A 27,617-nucleotide genomic window follows, 5' to 3' on the forward strand; every position below is an offset into this window, starting at 1 on the left:
GCGGCGGGGGGTCGGGGGGAGAGGGTGGGGAGAGAGAAGGGGACAGCAAAGGGGATGAAGGCTCCCCTGAAGACCCTTCCTAGCTCTGCTTTGGGGCTGAGTCAGAGGTCCCATTGCACCTGACTGGAGCCCAAATGTGGGCAGGACTCCCCACTGAGGGCTCACAAGCGGTAGGGAGGGGCTGGACCGGTGCTGATCCTGGGAGGGTTGGAAGGTTGCCCTGGCTCATTCTCACCTGAGCCTGGGGACCTCCAGTTTAATTGGTTGGAGCTCTATTCAGGGGTCTGGAAAAGTGGGGGCACTTCTCTGCCCAGGCTAGGCCCTCAGAACAATGCAGGGACACAGGCCTGGAAGGAAGGGGGACTTTGGGTTGCTCTAATGTGGCCTCCTGGACTGTGACTTCTCCTGGAGCTGAGTGGCCTGGCCTGGCCTGGCCAATGACATAAGAAGGAACACAGGGAGGGAGATTCTTTGCTGTGTCCCAAGTCACCTACTGAGGGAGACAGAAAAGCTACACCCCACCCTAGGCTGGCAGAAGGGAGCTAGGAGAATCCCTACTCACTATGGGGTGGAGCATCCCTCTGGAGACCCAAGGTTTTTAAAGCATCTTGTATTGACGGTGGAGCTGGCCATGGGGAGGAGGGCAGCATCTTTTGGGGCCGTGGCCTACCTTCCTTCATGTGTACGTGCGTGTTTGTGTGTGTCTGACTGACGTGTGAGTCCCTGACATCCGGGCTTCCGTCTGTGCTGCGGGCGATGGTGTCTGTGCGCTGGTCTTTCTGTGGTCTCTGCGTGTCCAGGCCTGTTTGGGGTTGCTCAGAAACTGTTTGGGCACCAGGTGTGTCTATGGGTGTGAAAATTAATAATAGTTTAACCACAAGGGGTGTGTATGTGTATGCATACACGTGCATTCACGTCACCATGTAGCAGGAGGGGCCTGTTGGGATGTAAGTCACTGGGATCTTCCTGGTGAGAGGGGTAAGAGAAGTCACTGGGCTTAGCGGGTCCTTGGAGACCTTTATAGAATTCTTGGTTGTTAAGGCAACCATGGGCCTGTTGCTAGGAGATAGCTGGGGAAAGACTCAAGGCTGCTCAGAGCAGAGAGGAGCTGAAGAGGTTGGGAGAGTCGGGAGGATATGGGAAGTGATGGGATTTTTGCATCTCTGAGGGATGGATATTCATGAACTTCTCTGGGGGAGTCACTTATTATTTATCACTTATAAGAAGAAAAATAAAGTTGCTTTTGGAACCACAGACTTGTAAAGGCTGCTGAGGGCCAGGTTGGGAGTGCTGTCTTCCTTGCAACAGAAGTCCTGCTTTCTCTGCCCCCCTCCCATTCGCACATCGACGTCTTCTGGTCCCCAGTTCCTCGGGCCCCAGGTGTACTCAGGCCAGGAAGGGAGCAGTGGCACTGTTCTGGAATGCTCTAGAACCTCCACTGTTCTGGAACTCTGCAACTTTCCGGCAAAGGACTAGAACCAGGGTCACAGAGCCTCCCCATCCCAGGTGGCGCCAGCAGCCCCAGCAGCCCCCCTGGGCCCCATGTGGATGCTGGCACTAGCCGTGGCTCTCCTGGAGGCCGCCCAGGCCTGTCTCTTCTGCCGCCTCCCAGCGCATGGCTTGTCGGGCCGCCTGGCGTGGCTCTGCAGCCAGATAGAGGCCCAGTGGAAGGACTGTGAGGCCTCCTGGAACTTCTCGACCTTTGCCTTAGGTAAGTCCAGACATCCAGGGGCGGGCTCAGCAACAGTCACCCCCGTGCCCCAAGCAGGGCAACATGTGGCTTCCCAGCTGTGCCCCTCCGCTGCGTCCCTGCACTCACTGGCCTCTCCCTCTGGGAGGGCTTCTTTGGACCGTGGGAAAGTCAAGAATCTTCTGGGCTAATGAGGAAATCACTGGTCCTTGCCCATCCCCACAGATGAGGTGTCCATGAACAAAGTCACGGAGAAGACTCACAGAGTCCTGAGGGTCATGGGTGAGGTCATTGGGGAAGGCACAACCTCGTGGACACCAAGGAGGGGGCTGGGAGGAGGGGGCTGGGAGGAGGGGGCTGGGAAGGGGGGAGGGCAGGTGGAGACAGAAGGGAGTGATTGGGGAGGTGCTGGGTAAAAGGGTAGACGTCAACAGGTACTGTGAGGCCCTGGGCAAAATGGCTGCTCTCTGCCTCCCCAGAGATCAAAAGCTCTTTCTCCTCGCTCCCTCTATATTGGCAATGGCTTCAGAGGACCAAGTTTCCTGAGTACAACAGGGAAGGTACTGATGGGAGGAGGGACCACGGAGTGCCTAGGGCCTGGGCAAAGGGGTGTGTGGCTGAAGTGCTCATCTATGCCCCCCCTCCTTGTCCTTCATTTCAGCTCTCTGCAGCCCCGCCTGTTGTGAGTAGAAAAGGAAAGGTAGTGAGGACCGGGGCCTGGGCTCCCCCAGGAGAGCCTGGCAGTTAGCGGGAGGAAGTGGATACTCTGGAGGGTGGAGCTGGGGCCTCCCCTCCCAGCTCTGGCCCCGCTTCTCCTGCAGGGGGCAGCACCGTCCTGTACAACTGCTCCACCTGCGCGGGCTTCGAGGTGCTCTGCTGGCCCCAGAAGCGCTGCTTCCCAGGTCCTCATTCCCCACCGGCCGGCCTCCCTCACCCAGACCTCTGAGCTCCTAGGCTCCCCGGGTCAAGGGCTGTGGTCTCCAGCATCTTTCACTGTTTCCGGGGTTCCCCGCAGGAAGTCACGATCTTCGGGAAGCCAGGATTCTGCTCCTCTGTGTCTTCGGAACTATCCTGTTCCTGGGCGTCCTGAGCCTTGTGGTGGAGTGAGTGCGGGGAGGGTGAGGGCCGGAAGCCACCTCACTGCCTCGGACCCGCCCAGTACTTTCCACCACCCTCCCCTCCCCTCCCCTCCCCTCCCCTCCCCTCCCCTCCCCTCCCCTCCCCTCCCCTCCTTTCCTTTCCACTCCCCTCCCTTCCCTTCCCTTCCCTTCCCTTCCCTTCCCTTCCCTTCCCTTCCCTTCCCTTCCCTTCCCTTCCCTTCCCTTCCCTTCCCTTCCCAGACCTCCCACCTCCACATTCCCTCAGGTTCCACTTCCTTGAAGCAAAAAGCAACTTACGAAGACGCTGACAGATCCTAGCCTCCAGTTGTAAAGAGAGTGTGCCCATAACTTCCACTTAGCTTGGGGGGCAGGGGGCGGGGGGCGGGGAGGTGTGAGGCCGCCAGCCCCTTAGTTCCAGCCCCAAAGGTCCAGTCTTCCAGATCCTGAAACCCAGTTGTCCCCATGATCCTATTGTCAGAGGGCCTCCAGGGACCCAGGCACCCACAGTTGGAAAGTTCCTCCCCTCCAGCCCTCAACCAATCAGATAGGCCGTCACCAATGCCAGGAAAATATCTACAGAAGGAAAGAATCCCCTCCACACGCACTCCCACTCCCACTCCCACACCCACACCCGGCCTGCCTGTTCCCGTAAAGCGGGGGCTGTTTGCCCCTGAAGCTCCTCCTGGCCCTCCTGTGACTGATTGGGAATCCGGGAATGAGTGTTCTGGAAAACGTCCTCCCTCTCGAGCAAAACCACATCAGTCAGTCTGCTGGCATGCTCCCCCTCCATTTACCATGGTGAAGCCTGGGCCTCCCTCACAGGCTTCCCTCCTGCCAGGCCCAACTAAACGTGCTGTGAAATGGCCTCGCCCCTGTCTGGTCTCTGTCTGCGGCTGGGGTGGGAGGACAGGAAACTTAGGGGAGCACAGTGGTTCTCAAGTGGGGCGATTTTGCACCCCATGAGACATTTGCAACGTCTGGAGACATTTTTGATTGCTTTGACTGGGGGGATATGCTACTGGCACCTAAGCCTTGTGGTGGAGTGAGTGCGGGGAGGGTGTAGAGCAGCATCCCCCCCTCCCCTCCCCTCCCCTTCCCTCCAGGGATGCTGCTCTATACCCTAACACTCACAGGAGAGTCCTCCACCACTAGGAATGATCCAGTCAAAATGTCAATAGTATGTGGTTGAGAAACCCTGGTGTTTGGTCCCGTGGCTGTCAGGAGTTTTGGTCTGGGAGATGGGAGGTGGGACATGAAAAGAGAGGCCTAGCCCTAGCTGGTTTAGCCCAGTGGCTAGAGCGTCGGCCTGCGACTGAAGGATCCCAGGTTCGATTCCAGTCCAGGCACAAGTTAAGGTTGCAGGCTCAATTCCCAGTAGGGGGTGTGCAGGAGGCAACTGATCAATGATTCTCTCTCGTCATTGATGTTTCTATCTCTCTCTCTCTCTCTCTTCCTCTCTGAAATCAATAAAAATATTTGGGGGGGAAAAAAAAGAAAGAAAGAAAAGAGAGGCCTGTCGCCAAGCACAGGGCCTAGGCCTGGAGGGGTCCCGGCCCTCTCCGACCTCAGTGGTTTTTCAAATTGGATAATTGGAGGCTCCAGGGTCAAGGTTCTCAACCAGCTGCACATCAGTCACCTGAGAAGCTTTAAAAATCACCCATGCCTGGACCTCATCTCCAGAGATTCTGAATTCAGTGGTCTCATAGGGGGCCTGGGTTCATCTAACTTACAGCCAGGGTTGGAACCACTGTTTTGGGGGTACCCAAGGAGGTCCTGGGATGGGAAGAAGCATGCCTACCCCTTCCAGGAGAGTACCGCCCATGTTGTTTTACATGTTCTAGTCCAATCCCGTCATTTTACACACACACAAAATGAGACCCGGAGATCTTACAGCAAGATTACACAACTTGCCCAAGATCATGCAACAACTCGTTCATCCATTCATTTGACAAACACTTAGTGAGTGCCCACCAGGTGCCAGGCAGCGTCACTTCGCCAGCTGGGATGGGAAGCCGCAGCCCTAACTGCCCAGGGACCAGCGCTCTCCTCTGGTCTGCAGTAGCTGCCTCGTTCCCTCCTGTGCTGTACCACTGTTCCCAGGCTCCACATTTTGGAGTTGTCCTTATTTTCACACCCAACATGCAGTGGGTCAACCACTGCTGCCCTTCATGAAGGACCTCTACCCGATCTGTCCCCTCCTCCCGCCCCATGGCACCCAGCCCGTTCTAGAACCCTCTCACTGTGGACTTGTCTCCAAGATATGCCATCTGACTTTGCCCGCTCCCCTCAAATACTTTGTACCCTCAGTTCAAAGGCCATGCTGGTCTTAAAACTCCACATGCTCACAACCTTCTGTCCAATATCAAGTGATAGTTAAGAACTTGGGCTTTGTCTCGGAGGGAAGGCAGGGGAGGGTGGGTGTGTGGGAAGTAATCAACCAAGAACCTTGTATGCATATACGCATGGCCCATGGTCACGGACATATGTAATACTTTCAACAATGAAGAATTATTTTAAAAAAAATAAAGAACTTGGGCTTTGGATTGAGCTTCAGATCCTGGTTCTGTCTCTTAGTGGACCTTGGGCAAGTTATCTAACTTCTCGGTTCCTGTTTCTTTATATTTTAAATGCAGATTATGTATTTCACTGATTCTATGGCCTTATTTTTCCTGTTTACATTTTAACATCTCTGAAGAATCCATCTTAAATTGAAGACATATAATGGTATATATTACGACTGGTGATTTCTTAAATTCCATGAAATGCAGCAGTATTCACCTTATAGGATGACTGTGAGGTCCAAATAAGTTCATATAAAATATTTGGAACTGTACCCAACATGTAACAAGCCCTCATTAATCATTAGCCATTATAATATCTTAGTTAAAACCTCCCCTCGCTCTTCCTTGCCTATAGACTATAGACTTGGGCCTGGCTGACATGGCTCAGTGGTTGGGCATCGATCTATGAACCAGGAGGTCATGATTCCGTTCCCGGTCAGGGCACATGCCCAGGTTGCAGGCTCGGTCCTCAGTGTGGGGTGTGCAGGAGGCAGCTGATCAATGATTGTCTCTCATCACTGATGTTTCTATCTCTCTCCCCCTCTCCCTTCCTCTCTCCCTAAAAATCAATAAAAACATCTTAAAAAAGAAAATATAGACTTGGCCCTTGACCCTGGCATTCAAGGCTCTCCATCAGCAAGCCGCTCCCCTGTCTCATTCGGTCCTCAGGGCAGACCTGTCCAAACACATATCAAACCGGAATCTCCACTCGGATGCCTCACAGGCATCTCATACTCCACATGCCCAAACTGTCCTTCCTTTCTGACCCCCCTCCTCTTGGGATCTCTCCCAGGCCTAATGGCAGTGCCAGCGTATCGTGGGCACCCTCTGCCTTCCCTGCCACTTGCCTACTTCTCACCAGTGAGTGGTTTGCCTTTGTAATGCTTCTTGGAACCTGACCCCAACCTGTCCCTGGAGCCTTACCTCTCAGCTCTGTCCACCCCACAGCCACTCTGAGTCACTCAGAGTTGGCCAAACACTGTTTTCTCATGTTTCCTTGCCTGTGCCCGGGCTTGTTCCTATCCCTGGGATACCCTTCTCCTTTGGCTCAGACATCGCTTTTCCTGGGAAACCTCTGAGCCCCTGAGGCAGGGTGGATTGTCTCTCATGTGGCACCTATTACATCAGGTGGTAGTGTTTCTTTACACATCCTACCTCTACACCACGCCTTCCCCTGTAAAGCCACTGCTTAACGTTTTCTGTCTGTGTCCCCCAGTGCCTGGCACCTGGTAGATTCTAGGAAGCACCCCGACAACTCCAGCCCCTTCTCTGAGCCCTTGGGACGTGCCCTCCCCACGGGAGCTCTTCCTGAGCGCGTAGCACAGGAGGCTGGTGGCGTCTGTGTTTCCTTTCTGAGCACAGAAGGCCAGCTCACCGGAGTGTGGCCTTGCAGGGCAGGCCCGGTTTTTCTGAGCCCCTCACCATACACGGGAGGCTGCTATAGGCATTTTAAATAACGGCCCCATGCTCTCTCACATGCCTCCTATACAGAGGTAGGACTTACGTATCCTACCCTTGAACCTGGGCTTCTTGACTGTCTCAACTCTTAAGAAATTGGCACCTTCTGCCCTCTGCCTCTCGGGATTCTCACTCTGGAACAGAGTCACGATGCTATGGGGATTCCTGACCTACATGAAGAGTCCACGTGGAAGAGTTCAGCCAAAATCCAGCATCTACTGCCAGACATAGTAGTGATAGTACAGCCCCCAGCTGTCAAGTCACCCCCAGACTTTCAGTTTTTCCAACTGAGACCCAAGACAGAGTGGAGCGGAGATATAAACCATCCCCAAAGTGTCCTGCAGGAATTCCAGATGCTCAAAATCCAGGAGCATAATGATTTTCCCCACTGGGTATTATTACTCAACAATAGACAACTGGAACAGTGGGCAGAAAAAGGAGCTTAGAACTTGGCACTGAAGGCCCTCAATATGTAGAACTCCCCATGGAGGGCTTGAGTGTCCTTATGACGTGGTGGCTGGCTTCCCCCAGAGTGAGTGATTCAAGAGAGGAAGGCAAAAGCCACACTGTCTTTTATGACCTCAGAAGTCACACACCACCCTTTTCAGAATATCCCATTGATTACACAGATTAGCACCATTCCATGTGGGGACATGGGATACCAAATGGGGAGGGAGGCGGGGATGGTTTCACCAGGAAAATAACTATGGGTTATGTTTGGAAACTCCCATCCCCATCACTCCCAGCAAGGGAGCTCTTAATGTCAAAAACCTTAGCTTCACCCTAGCCAGACGACTCTCTCATCCATTTGTTCAACAGAGGTTACTGCGTACTCATCATCGGAGCCAGGCAACAGACTGGGCATGGGGAACACAGCAGTACCCAGGCAAGATGAAGTCCTTTTCTACCTGGAGCTTTGAGTCTAGCAGGGGAAATAAACAAGTTACTGGCAAATTCTATCAGAGCAATGAGTGCAAACACAGGGGTGTTAGGGTGCAGGGAAAGAGACCTGTTAGGGATAGGTTTCTTGCACTTATCACGGTCAGGCTGGGATAAGGGTGGGAACACTCTTCCAAGCAGAGGGAACAGCCATGCAAAGGCTCAGAGAGAGAGAGAGAGAGAGAGAGAGAGAGAGAGAGAGAGATCCAGAACACTAAGGTGCTTTCCCTTGTGGAGAAGGTGACTGGGTGAGGTAGAAGGGAAAGAGCCCAGAGAGCTCAGGGGTCAGAGCAGAAAAGATGCCAAGGGGGCACTGATGGCTTCCCAAAAGGGGCAGAGAGGTTTCCACAGAGGGATGGGTTCCACCTCCACGCTAAACCCAGGGCAGGAGCGGGGGAGGCGCGTACGTGCCCTCTGCTATCCTCCTGGATCTCTGCCCAGTGAGGGAAGACTTGGCCCCAGTGGTGTGAATGTGCTCATCCTTCTCGAATGCAGAGCCCACAGGGCATGGCAGAGGTTGGGGTGGTGCCTGATTTGGACCTCCAGGTTTAAGTATTCATCTTAGCGTGAAGGAGGTGCTCCCTGAGGGTGGTGAGGATGGTCAGACTGTGCTCCCCAACCCCCACCCTCCTTTACCGGCAAAGGTGGCAACGAGAAGCACTTAACACCCAAAGTAAGAAATGAATAGGGAGAAGGGGAGGACTAAGAGGCCTCTGATGACCTGTTTGTTTTTTTCCAAGCCAAAGGCAAAGGTGGGGCTGAGCCTCTACTTCTTTTCTTTTTTTAATATATTTTATTGCTTTTTTACAGAGAGGAAGGGAGAGAGATAGAGAGTCAGAAACATCGATGAGAGAGAACCATCAATCAGCTGCCTCCTGCACACCCCCCACTGGGGACGCGCCCACAACCAAGGCACATGCCCCTGACCAGAATCGAACCTGGGACCCCTCAGTCCGCAGGCTGACGCTCTATCCAATGAACCAAACCGGTTTTGGCTGAGCCTCTACTTCTGACTTCCTGCTGGAACATGGAGGACCGAGGCCAGTTGATAGTGCCCCATCCTCAGCCTCTTCCCCATCACGTAGGCAGGGCCTAGCCCGGGCCAATCTCTCTCCCCTGAACCAATGGTAAGAGTCGCTTTCCTGAGCTTCCTGCTTCTTCTCTCTCACCTTTTCCCGGTCTCTTTCTCTAGCAAGGTGGTCTGTCATCCCCTATTTAAAACCCTTCAGTGGTTCCCAGAGTCACTGGGTAAGGCCCAATCTCCTGACCGTGTTCTGCAAGGCTCTGTAGGATGAATCCCACCACGGCAGGTGCTCTGTAGGATGAATCCCACCACGGCAGGTATTCTGTCTCCTGTTCACCCGAGTGCCCAGAATCTGGCACAGCGAAAGCTTGCTGGAAGGATAAATTGATGCCCGTTCTGGCTCCTGCTGGCCCTTCTGGATGCATCTGCCCATACGTTCTACATTCCCCATGTGCTCTATACTCATTCAACTCCCGGAGGGCCTCTGGTACACTCAGACCTGTGAGGACACCAGACACTCAGAGAAAAATCCGGTTTCACATGCTCTTCCCTGAAGGAACTTCTGGAGCCATTGTGTTTCCACCAAAAGAGTATGTAACAATAAGATGAGTCTCAAAATGTGTTGAATGAAAGAAGCTAAATGCAAATGATAAACACTGTGTAACTCCATTGATAAGAAGGTCAAGAGCAGGCAAAAGCGATCTATGGGTTTTAGAAATCAGAATAGCAGTTGCCTTTGGGGAATGGGATTGATTGCAGATGGGCACAAGGTAACTTTCTGGGATTGTAGAGTTGTTCCAGGTCTTTATCTGCATTAAGGGATGTGTACCGGTACATTTATTGACGTGCTTTGATTGTATACAGTTAAATTTGTACATGTTACTGAATATAAGTTATAGCTCAATAAAGTACTGTCAGCATAGGAAGTAATGTTCATATAACATAACAATGACCAACAAATAAAAAAGACACACACCCTCAGTGTATGAATTAAACACCACATCAGCCATAACCAAAGAAAGAATTGGTGAACTAGAAGAAAGAGCTGAAGAGATTACATGAATTGCATCATGGAGACAAAAAGAATGAAAGACATGGAAAAGAAGTTAAAAGACATGGAGGACAGAATGAAAAGGTCTAGCATACTTCTACTCAGAGTCCCCAAATGAGAGAATACAAAGAATGGAGAAAAAGGATAGTTGGAGAGATACTGGCTGAGAATTTTCCAAAACTGATGAAAGATGCAAATTCACAGGTACAGGAAATACAACATATTGAGAAGAACAAACAGAAAAGAATCCATAACTAGATACTTTGTAGTAGAACTACAAAACACCAATAATGTCCTAAAATCAGGGAGGAAAGGCATCACCTACAAAGGAATGACAATTAGACGAAGCAGACTTCTTCAAAGTATGCATTGCACCTATTACATACCCACGCTGGCCCAAGTACTAAGAACACAAGATGAACAAGCCAGACTCAGTCCCTACACTGTGGAGCCTACAAGTGTGTCAGGAACAACAGATGTGGAGGGAGCAATGGCAGTGTGATGAGCCGGCCTGGGTAGGTGAAGAGACTTGGCAAGAAAGCCATACAGCTAGAACGGTGAACTATGGAGATTTTCCCATCGATGCTGGAAGATCCAGGTGTTTATCAAGATGGGGTGGGCTTTTCCTTCCAAGGGGCTCTGAGGGCAGTAGCTGCTTTGCTCACAAATCCTGCCTTGGGACAGGAGACAGAAAAGATGCCCTAAGACTGGTGGCTTCCCTAGGACCCCTGAGAGAAAGGAAGGGAGCATTCATCACGGTCCCAGACTGTGTCCCCACAGCCACAGGCCAAGTAGCAGTGTACAGGGCCCCAGGATCAGCAGAGGCTACATGGGGAGAGGGAGGCTATGCCAGAATGGGGCCAGGAGGTGCAGGTGCTGGGGGGAGGGGGTGCCCTGATGTATGGAATGTTGCTTTGATCACCAAGACCAGGTACCAAGCTGGGGTGGGGCTGAGGGGCTACTCAGGAGCTCTGTCCCCACCCCAATACACGCGCATACAAGACTTCCCGCTTGTTCCACCCCAGGGAGCACCCCAAAAGGTCCTCACACTTCAGAGCTGGGAAAGGACACCCTTCAGTCTTGAACTCTGTGTAGACTGGGACTGACTTTCTGCACCAGCATCAACACCTCTCTGCCCTCACTGCATTCCCAAACACCCCGTGAGGTGCCAGGAAGGCCTCTGCCTACCTGGGCCTGGACTGCTTCCGGTTTAGCCTTATCTCCCCGGTGCCGGGCCAGGTGAGCTCTGCCAGGTGCTTATTCATTAAGGGGCGGGGCGCTGGTTGGGGGTGAAGGGTTTGGCCGGAGAGGGTGTGAGGGACCGGACAAAGGAGAAGTGTGGGGAGGGGGGAGGGGTTCTTTGGAGAAGGCTGGGAGGAGGCTGGGCAGGTGGAGGGAGGGTGAGGGGAGGCGAGCAAAGGCCTGGGGGGGGGGGGGGGTTGCTCTGGGTCTGACCTGGCGGGGGGCAGGGCCGCCGCCGCCCACGCAGCCCTCACCTGGCCCCACGCGGGGCTGCGGGCGCGGCGCTGGCCAACCGGCCCGCGGCCAGGTCCCGCCCCGCCGCCTCGGGTCCCACCCTTCTCGGCATTTAGTCCTGGCAGCTCCCGGGGCCGCGGAGCCGCCGCTTCCGCCTTCGCCAGGTGAGGGTCCCGGGCGCCCGGGGCTGGGGCTGGCGGGGCCGCCGTCGCCTGGGGTGCGGCCGCGGGCGCCTCGCCCGCCCGCCTCGCCCGCCCCTGCTCCGTCCTCTCCGGCTGCGGGAGCTCTTCCTCCTGCCCCGCCGCTTTCCTCCTGCCCCGCCGCCAGGCTCCTGGCCTGCCCCTCCCGCCCCGGGCCCTTGCTCGCGCCCAGTTCCCAGCGTGGGGTCCCCGCTTCCTCCCGTTACTGTGTGTGTGTGTGTGTGTGTGTGTGTGTGTGTGTGTGTGTGTGGACAGGAAGAGTTTGTCTGTGCAGGTGTGTAAGGAGAGTGTTTGTGCTGGCAGCCCGTGCCCAGAGCGCCTGGAGGCTGTGGAGTTGCCTTGAAGCTGAGTAAGAGTGACTCAGGTGTGCTCCCTGCTGCAGGGAGGTGGCCCTGGCGGTGGCCCTGGAGGTGGCCCTGGCGGTGTCCGAGCTGGGAGCACGGGCCTGATGCTGCGGCCTCCTGTGCCGAGAGGCAGCGACCCGAACTCCGGGCTGAGGGCAGTCTGCCTGCAGAACTCAGGTGTATGTGACACTGGACCTTGATGCCTTGCATGTTGTGTGTGTTTATGTGGACCTTGGTGCTGTGGGGCGATGTCTAGGGGGGCAGAGGACTGCCCTGTCTCAACTACATGTATGTGAGAGGGTATGTGGCAGTAAGCCTGGGCGTTTTATGGCAGCATATTAGAATGTCAGTGTGTGTGTGTGTGTGTGTGTCTGGGTGTGGGAGGCAGTGTACCTTTGTGTGTATGTGCACACGTGTGTGTGCCTACATGTTTGAGGTTCTGAGGTATGGTGTGGTTAGCCTATCGGGGCATCTCTGGTATGTATGTGTAAAATGTCTCGTGTGTGTGTGAGGTGTCTCAGGTGTATATGAGTATGCAGCGGTGTGTCTCCGGTCTGAAAAGGCGGTGTGTCTGGGTGTCCTAGGGGTAAGGGCGCTGTGCCATATCTGGAGAGTGAGCAGGGAAACATAGCTGGAGTCCGCAGTGGTCAAGTCTCAGGTGTGAAGGAGGCAGGGTTCTCAGTGACGGGGTGGCCTCGGTCTCAGCCATGGGGAGCATTCACTGGGGTGTGTGAGTGGAGTGGAGGGTATCTGTCTCTGATGTGCCCCTCCTTCTATACCTGAGGGTTTCTGATGGGTGAGGGTGGAGCTGGGGGCCACATCCCTGGTGTCTGGGTGTCTCAGGTGCCCACCCGGGCTCTGAGCCTGGAGGAGAGTGCCATCCTGAGTTCCTTCTGCAGACATGGTCCCGGAGGCGGGCTCCCCGTGGCTGCTGAGGCTGCTCCGGGACATCCAGCTGGCCCAGTTTTACAGATCCATACTGGAGGAGCTGAATGTTACCCGGCCAGAGCACTTCGACTTCGTAAGACCTCAGGATCTGGACGGCATTGGCATGGGCCGGCCTGGTGAGGGACCCCTAGCCCCGAGGCCCCAGGCTCTCTTTCCCCAACCTGTCCTGTGCTACAACCCCCATGCCCCCCTCCCCCACACCAGCCCTCTTCTTACCTTTAAATTCCTGGCATCATCCCCCCCTCCCCGATACTACCCAGCCCTTCAATTCTGGTCTCCCCCAGCCCAGCGCAGACTGGCTGAAGCTTTGAAGAGGCACCGTTTGGGACACAAGCCTAAGAACTGGGTCTACAAGGTGTGTGTTTCGGGGTGGGGATGAGAGGTTTAGGGGGCCAGCTTAGGCTGGGGGATGGCTGTGCTGAGTGGCAGGCTTCCACACACCTGATTTCCCACCCCTGTTTCAGATCCTTGGGGGGTTTGCCCCTGAACAGAAGGAGACGACCACCCCACCTTCAGACAACCCTCCATCCCTCCCTGAGCCAGAGGGGGGACTCAAGTGTCTGATCCCAGATGGTGCTGTGTGCAGAGGGGAGCTGCTGGGCTCCGGCTGCTTTGGCGTGGTGCACCGCGGGCTCTGGACACTGCCTGGCGGTCAGAGTGTGAGTACTCAGGAGCCTCCTTCCTTCTGGGTGCCTGGGCCTGGGCCCCTCCGCCCTGCGGCCCCTCCGCCCTGCGGGCCCTCCGCCCTGGCCCTGGTATAGCTCCCCCTGCGGTGCCTGATGGTGCTTCTCCCCACACCCCCAGGTCCCAGTGGCTGTCAAGTCCCTCCGGGTGGCTGCCGACGGCTCCGTGGGCACAGAGCTGAGGGACTTCCTTCGAGAGGTGTCGGTCATGATGAACTTGGAGCACCCACATTTGCTACGCCTGCACGGGCTCGTGCTGGGCCAGCCCCTGCAGATGGTGAGCAGACCTGACCACGGCTCCCGGGACAGCCCCGGGCGGACGTGAGACCGGCGGGTGGGTGGCCAGAGCCCCGTGGGGTCCGCTCACCAGGCGCCGTGCCTGCAGGTGATGGAGCTGGCGCCGCTGGGCTCCCTGCACGCGCGCCTGACCGCGCCGGCGCCCGCTCCCCCGCTGCCTGTGGCTCTGCTCTGCCTCTTCCTGCGGCAGCTGGCGGCGGCCATGGCGTACCTGGGGGCCCGCGGGTTGGTGCACCGGGATCTCGCTACACGCAACTTGCTGCTGACCTCACCGTGCACGATCAAGGTGGCCGACTTCGGGCTGGTGCGGCCGCTGGGCGGCGCCCGGGGCCGTTACGTGATGGGCGGGCCCCGCCCCATCCCCTACGCCTGGTGAGTGAGGGGCGCCCGCCCGCAGGAGTTTATTGGGAGGCCAGGCGGGAGGGGGAGGATCTGGAGGGCGGTAGCGGGGAACGGGTCCTCTGAGGAGGCTGGACCCAGAGGAGTCTGTGGGTCTGGAAGGGCTTGGAAAGGAGGACTTCCGAGGACAGTGGGAGCCGGGGGGGGGGGGGGGGCTCAGTGGGAGGTGGAAACTCCAGGGGCACATATCCAGCCCCCCTCAGCTCCACTTCCGCAGGTGCGCTCCAGAGAGCCTACGCCAGGGGGCCTTCTCTTCTGCCTCGGACGTGTGGATGTTCGGGGTGACGCTGTGGGAGATGTTCTCTGGGGGCAAGGAGCCCTGGGCCTGGGTCCCGCCCTACCTCATCCTGCAGCGGCTGGAGAAGGACCAAGCCCGGCTGCCTAGGCCTCCTCTCTGCTCCAGGGCCCTCTACACCCTCGCCTTGCGCTGCTGGGCCCTCCACCCTGCTGATCGGCCTAGCTTCTCCTCCCTGGAGGGGCTGATCCAAGAGGTGGGAACCCTTGCATCCCCAGATCTCTCTTCCCTCCCTTCTTTCTCCCAGGGTTCCCTGCACAAGACTAACCATACTGACTCCTGGGCTGGGGTCTGGGACCCCTGTTTGCTCTGAACAGAGCAGTCCGTACCTGCAGGGTGCTAAGACCCTGGGGAGCAGCTTGGTGCTACATACATGAAGGCTGAAGGGCTGAAGGGCTGAGGGCTGAAGGCCAAGAGAAGGGGGCACAGAGCAGAGAGCCGCAGGCTGCAGTGGGCGTTTGCAGAGGAAGGTTCAGTGTGGAAGGGGGAAGGCCGTGGAGGTGCTCAGCGGCTGCCCCACGGGAGGATCTGTAAGGCAGGATAGACACCAGAGCTGACCTACAGAGCACTTGATCTGCGTAAGATACTGTACTGACTGCCTCACATGTATCCTTATGCATGTTCACTCATTTAATCCTCACAAAACCCCAACAAGATCATTGTTATCTTGGGGCAGTTCAGGCACTGCCGTTTTAGGTGACTTGCCTAAAGGTACACGCAAGTGGAGGAGTTGGGATCTGAACCAGTCTATCTGACTTCAGAGCTATTCCCTAAATGACTATACTATTTCCGGTATTCTTTTGAAAACATTTTTGAAATCATTTTTCAATTACAGTTGACATACAGTATTATATTCATTTCAGCTGTACAGTGATTAGACATTATATAACTTACTAAGTGATCATCCCAGTAAATCTTGTACCCATCTGATTCTACACATAATCATTAGAATATTATTGACTATAGTCCCTATTTTACACCCCTATGACTATTCTGTTGCTATCAACGAGAGATTTATGTGAGAACGGAACATCAATTGGCTGCCTTCTGCATGCCCCCTACTGGGAATTGAGCCTGAACTCCAAACTCTTGCATGTGCCCTGGCCAGGAATCGAACCAGCAACCTTTCAGTGCACAGAAAGATGCCAACCAACTGAGCCACACAGGCCAGGGCTGTTTCTGTTCTGCTTGTCTCTTTATTTTGTTTTAGATTCAATTGTTGATAGATATGTATTTAATGCCATTTTACTGTTCGTATTCTTTATCTTTTTTTTTCCTTTCCTTCTCCTCTCCTCCTTCTTCTCCCTTTAACATTTCATCTAATACTGGCTTGGTAGTGATGAACTCCTTTAGTTTTTCCTTGTCTGGGAAGCTCTTTATCTGTCCTTCTATTCTAAATGTAGCTTTGCTGGATAATCTTGGTTATAGGTCCTTGTTTTTCATTACTTTGAATATTTCTCACTAATCCCTTCTGGCCTGTAAAGTTCCTGTTAAGAAATCAGCTGACAGTCTTATGGGAGCTCCCTTGTAGGTAACTAACTGCTTTTCTCTCTTTTTAAAAAAATTTTTTTTATTGATTTCAGAGAGGGAGAGAGAGATAGAAACATCAATGATGAGAGAGAATCATTTATCAGCTGCCTCCTGCACGCCCCACAATGGGATCAAGCCCGCAACCCGGGCATGTGCCCTTGACCAGAATCAAACCTGGGACCCTTCAGTCCGCAGGCTGACACTCTAAACACTGAGCCAAACCAGCTAGGGCCTCATGTCCTTTTGTAATGCTCTTGAAGTTCTAAGTTCATCTACTCTTCCGCTAAGTTCATTGAGCATCCTTATAACCACTGCTTTGAACTCTGATTCCAGTAGATTGCTTATCTCGATTTTGCTTAGTTCTTTTTCTGGAGTTTTGTTCTGTCCTTTCATTTGGGATGTGTTTCTTTGTCTCCTCATGTTGGCAGCCGCCCTGTGTTGGTTTCTATGTATTAGGTAGAGCTACTGTGTCTCCCAGGCTTGGTAGAAGGCCTAATGTAGTATGTGTTCTATAGGGTCAGAGGCACAGGCTCCCCATTCACCCGACCTCGGCACTCCAGTTGTGCCCACCCCTTCCTGCGGGCTGTGTACACCCTCCTGTTGTAGTTGAGCCCTGATTGCTGTTGGAGGGATTTACCCAGGCCGGTCGGCTGCCTGCGACCAGCATGGAGGATCAGCTGTGCAGGGGCCCACCCCACAAAGTAGGACTTACTGCAGCAAGGCTCTGGTGCCTGCTGAGTTCGCTTCTTGTGTGTCTTGTGGGTCTGAAGCTGTTCACTGGGTGCGCTGGCTCTGGAGCCTCCTGAAGGTGCAGGCAAAGATCAACAGCCACCTGTGTTCTGCTCAGGTCACCTGGCATGAGCTACAAAGCAATCTGCACATGACCGCTACTTGTGCTCAGCTTGGAGGTGTCCAGGAGAGGCCAAGCTGCAGGCCAAGGACAGCTGCCACTAGTATGGGGCCTGGGGCCCCTTAGAGAGAGGTATGGGGCAGGCCAAAGCCAGACGCTGCTTGCTTGAGAGATTTTGGGAATGTCTGAAGCATGAGCCAAGACAGGTCATTCATATGGAAAAGCCATTGGAAACAACTTGGGTGGGCCTGAAAGTTGGTGGGGCAAGGTCTCAGGGAATCACCGGGACTTGGCAAACAGTGATAGCCAGGCTGATGGAAACTTGGATGTGGTGCCCACCTGCGGGCTCTTGGGGGGGAAGGGCTCAGAAAAGGAATATGGCCTCTGCCAGCACCTCTGTCTGGGAGAAAGCTGCCCCTCCAGCTCTTGCCCTGATCCCAGACACTTCCGTCCCTCCCCATATGTCCCCGGTGCCTTTTGAGCGCCTGCCCCAGGGCTGGAACTCAGAGGGAGTGAATCCAAGTAGGTGTGCTTGAGCCCTTTAAGAGGAACTGCCTGTGACTCCATAAGTCCCCCCCACTCACTCAGCCACAATCCCCACTGGTTTTCACAGCCACAGCTATGGAGACTTCTCTTCCCAGTACTACAACCCTGGAGTGGGGGACCAGGAGTGGGGCTGGGACCCCTCACTACTCAGGGGAGGACCTCTGCAGCCAGGATATCCCTCCCAATTTTTATCTGCCATACGAGTGTGTTAGACTTGCTTATTCTTCATATCCACTCCTCCTACCAGTCTCGATGTGGCTGCTTCTTTATATCCTTAGTTGTAGGACTTCCATTCAGCTAGATTTCAGGCAGTTCTGAATGATGGTTGTTATGTAGTTTAGTTGTATTTTTTATGTGGTTGTAGAAGGATGTGTGTCACATTTACCTACGCTGCCATCTTGACTGGAAGTGTATACTGTTAAAGGAATTTAGTCTTTACTCTAAGGGTACTTGGAAGTCAAGAAAGCATTCTGAGCAGGGAAGGAACAAGACTTTATGTATCACTCCGGCTTGGTGCAGGAATGGGTTAGAGGGATGACACTGAAGGTGGGAAGCCCAGGTTGGAGAAAATAGCTGTAAAGCAGAAGAGATATGAAGAGGTCTGGATGAGGGTTGAGACACTGGAGCTGGAAAGAAACGGAAACTTTCCAGAGGTGCTAGGAGGTGGATGTGATGGGCCTGGGTGTGGAGTAAAAGCAGAATGCAGGACGACGCCCTCTTGATCTCCCTAGTAGAGACAGACCCCCTTCTGTTGCTCCCTGACCCCTGGGCTGTGTCCAGCTTGGCATGGAATCCAGGTCTGCCTCCTCCACTGGACTACAATTGGGCGACAGGGAGGGACAGTCCCATCCTGGGCCCAGAACAGAGGACATAGCTGGAATGGGTTTGATTGGTGGGTTCATAAACAAAGAGGAATCTCTTTCTTCCCCGCTCCATGGCACCCTCTCACTCAGACCACAGCACAGCCACCCTCTCCTCCTGTTTCTACAGGCCTGGCCTCCTGAGGGGCGGTGTGTGAGGGATGTCACAGAGCCAGGTGCCCTGAGGATGGAGTCTGGAGATCCCATCACTGTCATCGAGGGCAGGTGAGTGCCTCATGTTTCCTACGAATCCCCAGGAGGACTCCCTCCCAACATGCCTGACCCTGGTTCCTTTCCTGCTTTCCCCCAGCTCCTCCAGCCCTAACCCTCTGCTTCATTCCCTGAGCGCGCCACCCGTCCTGGCCTGCTGGCTGGAGCATGCCCACAGAGCCCTTTTGTGTGGGGAGAAAAGGCTTTCCTTCCTCCAGGCAGATGCAGCTCCATGGCACCCAGCTGGTGAGCGGAACGCCTGTGGGAGCCCCGCCTCCACTCCCCCCTGGTTTTCACCCTCTTTCCACAGCCCCAGCTCCGCAACCTGGAAGGGCCAGAATAGTCGCACATTAAAAGTGGGCACGTTCCCAGCCTCAGCAGTGATGCTGACAGACACGAAGGGCTCGCCAGCCAACTGCCCAGTCCACCGAGGCTCCCCGGCCTGGGGAGAGCAAAGACGGGGAAGCGTAGATGGGTGAGGACCTGAAAGCGTGGGGACAGAGCTGGGCTGGGGGAACCAACCAAGTTCAGCAGCTGCTCTGCAAGGGAAGCGTGGGGAGGGGCCGGGGTAAAGCTGGGAGGCTGGACGTGCCTTCCAGAAGCTTCCACTCTGGGTCTCAGTCAGACGGGGAGCCCCTGAGATCCTTCGGGAGGAGACATTGGTGTCGGGCGGGGCTGGGGTAGAAAACGAACGGGATCACTCTCCAGCAGGGTCAGAGCCAAGGCAAAGCTTCGGGAGCCGCCTCCAGCTCAGGGGCAGAGAAGGAACATGCCCCTGCAGAGGATGAAGGGTGAGTGTGGGGGAAGGGCAGGGCCCCAGGGTCTCTGGGATCAGGAACAACCCTCAGTTCTGCCCCCTGCTCTGAATCCATGCCTTTGACATATGATTTCCCCACATATGACTTCTTCCTTCCACCACTTCATTCTGCCTGTTGACATCCCAGCTGTCCTTTAAAATCGGCCCTGTCCACGGCACAGCGTCTCCGCCTGCAGCGCCTGCCCTCTCAGGTCTTTGGGTACTTAGCTGCCTGGGCCTGGGTGTCCGTCTTATTGTCCCGGACACCTGAGGACAGCACACGCAGACAGAGAGCGGGAAGAAGGCAGGGCCCTGCATCCAGGCTTCCTCTCAAGATGTTTTTTCTCACTGTGCAGGCATTTCCAAGAGTCTGGAATCTGTTCTGTCCCTGGGCCCCTGCCCCACAGGGGGTGGTTTGAGCCCCCCTGAACTTCGAAAAGCCAGAGATGTCCCCCAGGGGCCCCCAGGCCTGCCACCACGCCCTCCCTTTGCCTCCAGCTCTTCTCAGTCCAACCAGCCCCCCAGGGAGCGGCCTTCCTGGCCCAAAAGAGAACCCCTGCACAATCACCCCTTGGGAGCACCTGGAGCCAGCAAAGCCACTGTTCTCTCTGGAGGTCTCTTGCCCGACCCCGATTTGCAGAAGAGGGTTATGGAGGTGAGGTCTCCCTGAAGTGGCCTGGTGTCCAGAAGGGGCTGCAGGCTGGGGTGAGAGCCTAAGCGAGGCCTTGTCCCCTAAGGTGGAGCTGAGCGTACATGGAGTCACCCACCAGGAGTGCCAGGCGGCACTGAGAGCCACGGGAGGAGATGTGGTTTCTGCCATCCAGAACCTTAAGGTAAAGGCAGACCCTTCTCTTAGGCTCCCACCCCTCCTGCCCCTGCCCCCACCCCCTGCCACTCAGCTGCCCTCCCTCCGCTTCCACAGGTAGACCAGCTCTTCCACCTGAGTAGCCGGTCCAGAGCCGACTGCCGGCACATCTTGGAGCATTACCAGTGGGACCTCTCAGCGGCCAGTCGCTATGTCCTGGCTCGGCCCTAAGCTCTGCTCCTTCAGACATGGACACCGGATGCACCGAGGAGCGGACCGGGTGGGGCCAAGCAGAGCAGAACCGGCCCTGAAAGGGAATACGTTCCCAGCCGAAGAGAGCCTGCCGGAGGCAGGTCCAGGAGGCCAGGGTCGGGCACTGAGGCGTGTCTCCTCCTCCCCTGCCTCTTGGCCTCTGAGGGCTCGAGCTGCCTTGGCTGGGTCATGGAAGGATCTAGTCCACCCTGCCTACCACATTTCCAACCAGGAGGAGGACTTGGAGGAACAGAGCTGCTATACGCCATACCCATAGGAAGCTTGTACCTGCTACAGAGAATGACAAGTGGCCATACTGAACCCTGGGAACAGCCATCCTGAGCTGCCTTCAGCTACACACCGAGCCCCAGGGGAACAGCCATCCCGGATGCCGGGAGCAGCCATACTGACTTGGGGTGCGAGGCCCAGACTGCCTTGGCTTGGGCCGGGGCCGTCATGGTGATGGAAGTTGCCGTCTTGGATGCAAGGACACTCGATCCTGGCAGCATGGATTACGAGACGAGACGGGCCAGCCCCACCCGGCCCAGCTGTCATATTTCCCTTTGCTTCTTCCCGTACCAATTCTTCCTTCTGCCCTCTCCCATTACATATATCTCCCAATGTCCAAAACATTACAAAGTTTATATGAATATAACATACAAAGATGCAGCCTCCTTTGTAGGAACAGGGAAGGAAGGGGTGGTTAAGTAAGGCACACGGAGCTGCAGCAAGCACCAGCTGTGGGGAGGGCCAAGGGGGAGAGGAGGTTGGCACTGGGGCCGAGGCCCTAGAGCCGTTGCTGGGGAAGTGGGGATCCCCTCTGAGTGCCACGTTCTGAGGCTGAACTCATTGGTCAAGCTGAGGCAGAGGTGGGTGGCCATATCAGCCATCTTTGGTGCTGTTTTCCCTTTCTCACCCCAGCTCTGTTGTAAAACCCCAGAGCCCTGGATTCCAAAGGCCCCATCCAGAGCAGAGGCCCTGGAAGGGGGTGAGAGGAAGGGAGCAGGGCAAGTTTGAAAGCCGATATGCCTGTGTGCTGAGGGCTGGCAGAGACAGAGGTGAGAGGTAGCCGGGGAAGGGCTCTCATACACACCCTTCTGTGGGGGCCACAGTGGAGGAGGCCAGGGGAGGAGGGTAGGGATGGGGCGCCATGGCCCCAGCCTCTTAGGCATCCCTGTCTGTCCTCTGCAGTGCACATGGAGGAAAGGGCTGCCTCCGAGGAGGGGCCAGGCCAGGCCAGGTGACCATCTTGAGTTCTGGCTGAGGTGATGGTCCTCACCCTGAGATGCCGTCTAACTGGTGATGGCAGAGGGCCCAGTGCCTCCTCGCTTCTCGAAGAACATGTAGTCCTGAGGGGAGGGTACTGTCAACAGCAGATGCGGCTGGGCCAGCCTGGCTCAGCTGTCACAACCCAGGTCTAGACCTGCAACCCCCCCCCCCGCCGCCCAATAAAGTCTGTTCCTAACCCTTTCCTAGCAGGAGGCCAGGAAGTGCAAGCCTCCAGTGGGAGCAAAGGAGGGAGAGCCCACTCACAATGAGGAACGTGGCTCCCAGCAGCACAGCCTTCACTCTCACGTCCAGGTCCAGCGGGAACTGCAAGCCAAAGTCATCTGCATCCGTGAGGGCTTCTTGGAGCAGCCCCCCCCACTGCTTGCTGATGCGGCCCACGCTGCGGGACTCGTCCGGAGTCTTCACCTGTCAGGAGCGAGAGGGGCAAGAAGGAAGGACCCAACTAGGGTGGATGCAACTGCTCTCGCCCGTCTCCAGCCTTCCTCCCACAGGCACCTGTGTGAACTGTGCGGCTCCACACTTAGTGCATCCTCCTAACAGCCCTGGGTTTCCACGTGACTTCTGGGGAAACTGAGTCACCGTAAGTCACACTGGGAATATATAGCAAAAATCAGGATCCAGACTTGGCTCTGTTCCTCTTGAAGGGCCATGCGTGCCAATTGAACATCAGTGGTGAGAGAAATGGAAGCATAACAGAGTCCAGTCTCCTTAGTGTATGGCTGGTTGTTAGGTTTGTTTTTATTACCAAAGTCCCTGCCACCCGCATTTGGCGCAGTTTGTGCCCCACAGGGAGTAGCTTGGCCAAGAGGGCAAGGAGGCTGCTAAAATCCTGGCTGCACCATCTCAGCCAACCAGGCTCCTAGAAGACCGTGTCTGCCCAAGGGGGTGCCTTTCCTTTGCAAAGCAGGGAGGGCCCTGTCCAGCACTGCATGCAAGCCTCAGCTAGAGGGGGTCCAAGCCCACCTATTGGGGAGAGGGTAGCCACTGAGGACCATGCTTTCCACTGGACCCTCTGGGCCAAGCGGCAATAGGTCCTGCTGACGTAGGTGGTAATTCACAGCGACGCCCTGGTCCTTTTCCTGTGCTCATTCTCCGGTGACTAGAACTATCATCATTTCCTTCTATGCCCTTCCCATCCCCTTCCCTCACTGACCTACCCACCTGGGGCACTTCCTGATGATCAGTCCCACGCTGGGCAGGTTCTCTCCCAGCCAGCCGTGTGGTCCCAAGAGTACAGCCCCACATATGGACCATTCATAATTATGTAAGAGGGAGACTGGCCCTCTGAGAACCCCACAGTCTACACATTCCCATCCAGAAGTGACCAAGTTATATCGTTCCCAACCAGTTCTTACCACAGAATCTTCCCTCAGCTACTAAGGTGACCCAATTTTTAAAAGTAACCTTAGGGAGGACACCTCATCAGATGGCTTATACCTATTGTTTCTTCCTCACCTGCACAGGTAATTAACCCGTAAAGAATTCAAGGATCTGGCCCTGGCCAGTGTGGCTCAGTTGGTTGGGCATTGTCCCATGCACTGAAAGGTTGCTGGTCAGGGCACATGCCCAGGTTGTGGGCTCAGTCCCTGGTAAGAATGTGCAGGAGGCAGTGGATTGATGTTTTGCTCTCACATCAATGTTTCTTTTTCATTCTCCCTCCCTCTCCCTTTCTCTCTTAACAATCAAAAAACTTTTTAAAAAATGCCAAGGGTCTGTAAAGTGCCTTTGTCTCCTACAAGCAAAGGTGCTTCCCAGCCTCACGCTGAAACGGTCTCCACTTGGGTTCTCCAGGCTCCAGGTTGGTGGTAGGAATGCATGGTGAGAAGGATCTCACCTGAATTCCAGGCTGGAGAGGCCACTGGATTCTAGATTGGCAAGGCAAGCCACAGGATGTTAATAAGTTGACTTAGTGCTTGCTCCAGGGTCTGAGCTCACAAACTCATGCACAACAGTCACCCGGGCCCTTCTCCATTCTAAATCCAGCCTGGCCTTAGGTTGTTCCCCTTCTCAATATGGCTGCAGGTGACAATTAGCATTGGCCCTCAAGGTGAAACCCACTTTGTCATGCTCTTATAAGACCAGGGAGCCATCCTATTTCCAAACGGAGGAACACTGGAAATGCGGTAGGAGTCGCAGTGAGTTTGGATCGATGAGCTCAGTGTCTTGACTTTAGTGTTGGCCATCCTGCCTCGTGGAAGCTGCCATCTTGGTTTATGAAGGTCCCAGGGATCTCCCCTTATTCCTGATACCTCAAAGTTGGTGTCTGTGCCACAGCCACAGGTCCAGCAGGGCCCCACCACTCGCAGGATGGTATGGCGATCGGCATCTTGAATGGAGAACTTGGGGAGGAAGGGATGCCAGGTCTGCAGCACATGGCCAATGGTGGTGCCCGGTGGCGACTGTACTTCCATCTGGAGTGGGAGGTAGACAGGGTTACTGCCGAGCCAGGGAACCCTGGCCCAAGCTCTCACCACGCCAGCTCTATCACTGGTCTCCCCTCACAAGACCTCCCATCCCCTTTGCCAGACGGCCTGTCATCCCCCTCAGTAGACCTCCAGGCCCACCTGTTCACTCGACGCCTCATGCTGGTGATGCTCCATCACTGATCCTCCGCATTACCTCCGGGCCCCTACCCGACCCTCTCCCGGACCCATCCCTCCCCGCCCACCTCCTGGAGGCCACACGGGCAGCAGCTGCAGCCACAGTGGAGGGGGCGGAGCAGGCGCAGCACTTCTCGGTCCCCGGGGTCCACCAGCCGCACGCGAAGGGGCCGGCGGGCGCCGCAGCACAGACGTGCACAGCAGTTGCTCTCTTCAGCCGCCTGACCCAGGGGCTGTCCAGCCCCGGAGCGCAGTTCATACCGGTTACTGGTCTCCCAGCCCAGGAGCGCTGCCAAGGGGTGACACGGAGGCTCAGGCACCCGCGCCTGCCCAAGAGCCCACGCTCTGCCCCGGCACGAGGCCCACCCTGCTCGTCCTCCACTCACTCTCCACGCGCCCAGCCCTCTGGTGCACCAGGATCTGATCAATCTGGAAAGAGAGCAGGGCCGCGCCCACCTCAGCGCGCAGCCCCGAGCGCCCGGGCCCCTCCCTGTCGCTCCTCCCTCCCCATCTCCCACTCACCGGCACCAGGAATTCGAGGCCAGAAGGCACCCCGGGCAGTGGCAAGAGGGGGGCAGCAGGCCCGGCGGCGGCAGGCCCCAGGGCACTGGGGCCGGGCGAGGGGAAGAGAGCGAAGCCGGGCGCAGGGGCAGGCACGTGGGCGGGCACTGGCGCCGGTCCGGGCCCAGGATGCTGCACCTGCTCCGGGTACCCCGCGGTCACAGGGTAGGGAGGAGGGGGCGAAGGGGTGTAGCCTGTGGGGGGCAAGTATCCTGTAGGGGGACAGGGGTCGATTAGAGAGACTTGTGACCTCATCTTCTTGCCCCTTAACTAACCTTGGGGGACCTCGAGGCTGCGGGGAAAAAGTGGTGAGAAGAGGCTGAAAAGGATGGGGTTGGGGAGCAGGGCGGCGGCTCCTGAGAGGAAGGGAGGGGCCCCACCCAGCCAGTCCGAGCACATTCCCGGAGGGTGCGTCCGACACCCAGCTCCCAAGTGGGGGTGGGGGGAGGGAATAACGGAGACCCCCGCATTGGGCCCACCTACCTGCCATAGGAAAGGGGTGAGGGCTCGCGGGTTGTCGCTATACCGGAAGCTTAGTTCTGGAAGTGGAGGCAAGCTCGGGGGCAGCCTGACAGACACAGAGACACACACAAGACGCACAGGCAAACGCGGAGGCGGCTGCGCCAGGCGCCCGCCCAGGGTCTCTCGGGCGGCGCCTCTGACTCGGGGAGAAACCGAAAGTGTCAGCGGGCGGGGCAGAGTACCTGGGACCCCGGATTCCCTCCGGGGTTTGCAGAACCGCCCCCTCCCTTTGTTCTCCCATTCTCCGCGGAGGCGGCTGTTGGCAGACGGCAGGACGGATGGACCCGCGACCAGACCGACGGCCCGACCTCGAGGGAGGTTTCCTGACCCCTCTGCGTCCCCCGCTCACCTGAAGCCCCTAAAATAGTCGGGGTGCCCAGCGCTCGGAGGCTCCCAAGAGCTCGTGGAGGCGGGCCCAGAGTCCGGCCCCGCCCCTCCCCGCCTGGGCCCCGCCCCTCCCGGCCTGGGAGCCGCGCCTGCGCAGAAAGGATGCCGGCTCTCCGGCCCGGCTGCGGACCCAGGACCGTGGGCTCCTCCGCGTGGTGGGCGTCCCGCCTCTTCCGTTTGCCGGCTGCAGGCCGGAGAGGAAGTTCTCTCGGGGAGGGCAGCGACAGAGCCCTGCCGCGCTACCCGCCCAGGTGTGCGGACGGAGAGCTCAGCGCCCCTCCGTGGAAAGCGAGGGCAGCTGGCAGCGCTCGGGACCCCAGGCTCCTCCTCCGAGGGTGGTTCGGCCCTCGCTGACGCCGCGGGACACCCTTCACACTCTCCCTCCTTGGCCTCCAGGACTAGCTCCTGGCTCCCGTCCTACCTGCCCGGAGCTTACCCTGCTGTCTCTTATTCCTGGCGCAGCAGTGACCCGCACAGACACCTCGCAATGCCCGTATTCCTAAAGTCGTGCCGGCCACGCGGGTGACAGCTGCCCCAAAGTGTCTGTCACCAGTGAGCGTGCAGGATAAGTTCAGGGAGACCAGAGGAGGCAGTGCAGTCGGCAGGAGAGGCTCCCCCAAAAGAAGGGACTGAACCGAGGCCCCAGGTGTGAGGGAGAGCGGGAGGCCAGCAAGAGTGCGCAGAAGGCCCGTGGGAGCTGGGACTTGGCCCAAGGGCAGCAGGGAACCTACTGAGAGATTCTGACCAAATTTAATTAAGAAAAAGTTATGGTCAAAACTTTGTTTTAGAAAAACCATTAAAACTGAAATGTGGGAAACAATGGGGCACCGAGGCTGGGCTGTTGGCAGTAGTCTGGGGGAGAGGATGCTGTGGTAGTGCAGAGTGGACAAAATAGAACTTCTCTGGAGGATGAGCTGGGGGGTGAAGAGTCCAGGATAACCTCAGGTGCCTCTGTTGACCACGCAGATGAAGGAGAAACTCGTCAATGTGAACATGGGAGCTGATTGTGGGGGCTCCTTTGCTGGTATGTCCATGTTCTCCTGGGCTGTTCAACTGCTCCCACAGCTTCAGTTATCATCTGCTTCAGATAAGGGCTTGACTGCCCTCCACCAAAATGCATAGACATACAGAAATTCAGCTATTCAACAAAGATTTAGTGACACCTACTGTATGTCAGACAGCATTTACGGTGATAGGAATATTTACCAGTTAAAAAATTAACAGGGTGCGGCCGGAAAGGGGGTCGCCCCCACGCCCTTCACACAACGCACGTTCATGTGGTCGTGTGGAACCTGGCGCTAAACCATTCCTAGACGACCTGCTTCTGGGTCTGGGTTTCGTACACAGCAGAGCAGCTCCCTCGCTGCGATCTATTGAAAGTCAGCCCTCGACACAAGGGTTTGTAAAAAAAAACCACACACACACAAAAACAAACAAACAAACAAAAACAATTAAATATTCCTGATCCCCTGGGGTTCACATTCTAGTGAAGAAGAGACAGATAATGTAAATAAATACATCAGAAGTGACAAGTGCTATGAAGAGAAATAGAACAGAATAAGGAGAATAGAGAGTGGTGGGCAGGGGTTGCAATTTAATTTTTAAAAAAATTTTTATTGATTTCAGAGAGGAAATGAGAGGGAGAGATAGAAACATCAATGAGAGAGAATCATTGTTAGGATGCCTCCTGCACCCCACCCCCACCCCCCACTAAGGATCGAACCCACAACCCAGGCATGTACCCTGACCTGGAATACAGCAGGTGACCTCCTGCTTTATGGATCAACACTCAACCACTGAGCCACACCAGCTGGGCATGGGGTTGCAGTTTTAAAGAGGGCAGACTAGGAAGGCATCACCAAGAAGGTGATCGTTGAGCAAATACCTAAAGGAGGTCAGCGATTGAGCTATGCAGACTTCTACGTGAAGAGTGTTTCACGCAT

General features: G+C 56.0%; 3 protein-coding genes across 4 annotated transcripts; 2 read left to right on the plus strand and 1 right to left on the minus strand.

The window, feature by feature from the left end:
* The first annotated feature begins 20 nt into the window (after window positions 1–20).
* Window positions 21–3,143, plus strand: TMEM95 (transmembrane protein 95). Its single transcript, XM_079798123.1, has 7 exons — window positions 21–1,711; window positions 1,916–1,972; window positions 2,170–2,250; window positions 2,352–2,372; window positions 2,512–2,592; window positions 2,706–2,793; window positions 3,056–3,143. The coding sequence occupies exons 1-7, from the start codon at window positions 1,543–1,545 to the stop codon at window positions 3,096–3,098; spliced, it is 540 nt and encodes a 179-aa protein (XP_079654249.1). The 5' UTR covers window positions 21–1,542; the 3' UTR covers window positions 3,099–3,143.
* An 8,145-nt stretch (window positions 3,144–11,288) lies between these two features.
* Window positions 11,289–20,955, plus strand: TNK1 (tyrosine kinase non receptor 1). Of its 2 annotated transcripts, none has more exons than XM_079798471.1 (13): window positions 11,289–11,463; window positions 12,743–12,907; window positions 13,076–13,146; window positions 13,256–13,450; window positions 13,596–13,751; window positions 13,860–14,143; window positions 14,388–14,661; window positions 18,382–18,476; window positions 18,772–18,936; window positions 19,170–19,252; window positions 19,614–19,912; window positions 19,995–20,090; window positions 20,180–20,955. In XM_079798471.1, exons 2-13 carry the CDS (start codon window positions 12,745–12,747, stop codon window positions 20,291–20,293), a joined length of 1,995 nt encoding a protein of 664 aa, XP_079654597.1. In that variant the 5' UTR covers window positions 11,289–11,463; window positions 12,743–12,744; the 3' UTR covers window positions 20,294–20,955. The 2 variants fall into 2 exon arrangements, with proteins under 2 accessions (XP_079654597.1, XP_079654598.1); XM_079798472.1 differs by having other exon boundaries at window positions 19,173–19,252; window positions 20,180–20,814.
* Window positions 20,938–25,709, minus strand: PLSCR3 (phospholipid scramblase 3). Its single transcript, XM_079798473.1, has 8 exons — window positions 25,637–25,709; window positions 25,249–25,423; window positions 24,727–24,977; window positions 24,591–24,633; window positions 24,273–24,493; window positions 23,854–24,015; window positions 21,848–22,009; window positions 20,938–21,663 (listed from the first exon to the last, which is right to left on the minus strand). The coding sequence occupies exons 2-8, from the start codon at window positions 25,253–25,255 to the stop codon at window positions 21,607–21,609; spliced, it is 903 nt and encodes a 300-aa protein (XP_079654599.1). The 5' UTR covers window positions 25,256–25,423; window positions 25,637–25,709; the 3' UTR covers window positions 20,938–21,606.
* Window positions 25,710–27,617: the final 1,908 nt, after the last annotated feature.

This window comes from Cnephaeus nilssonii, assembly GCF_951640355.1.
Source record: "Cnephaeus nilssonii genome assembly, chromosome: 19".
Taxonomy (NCBI): Eukaryota; Metazoa; Chordata; class Mammalia; order Chiroptera; family Vespertilionidae; genus Cnephaeus; species Cnephaeus nilssonii.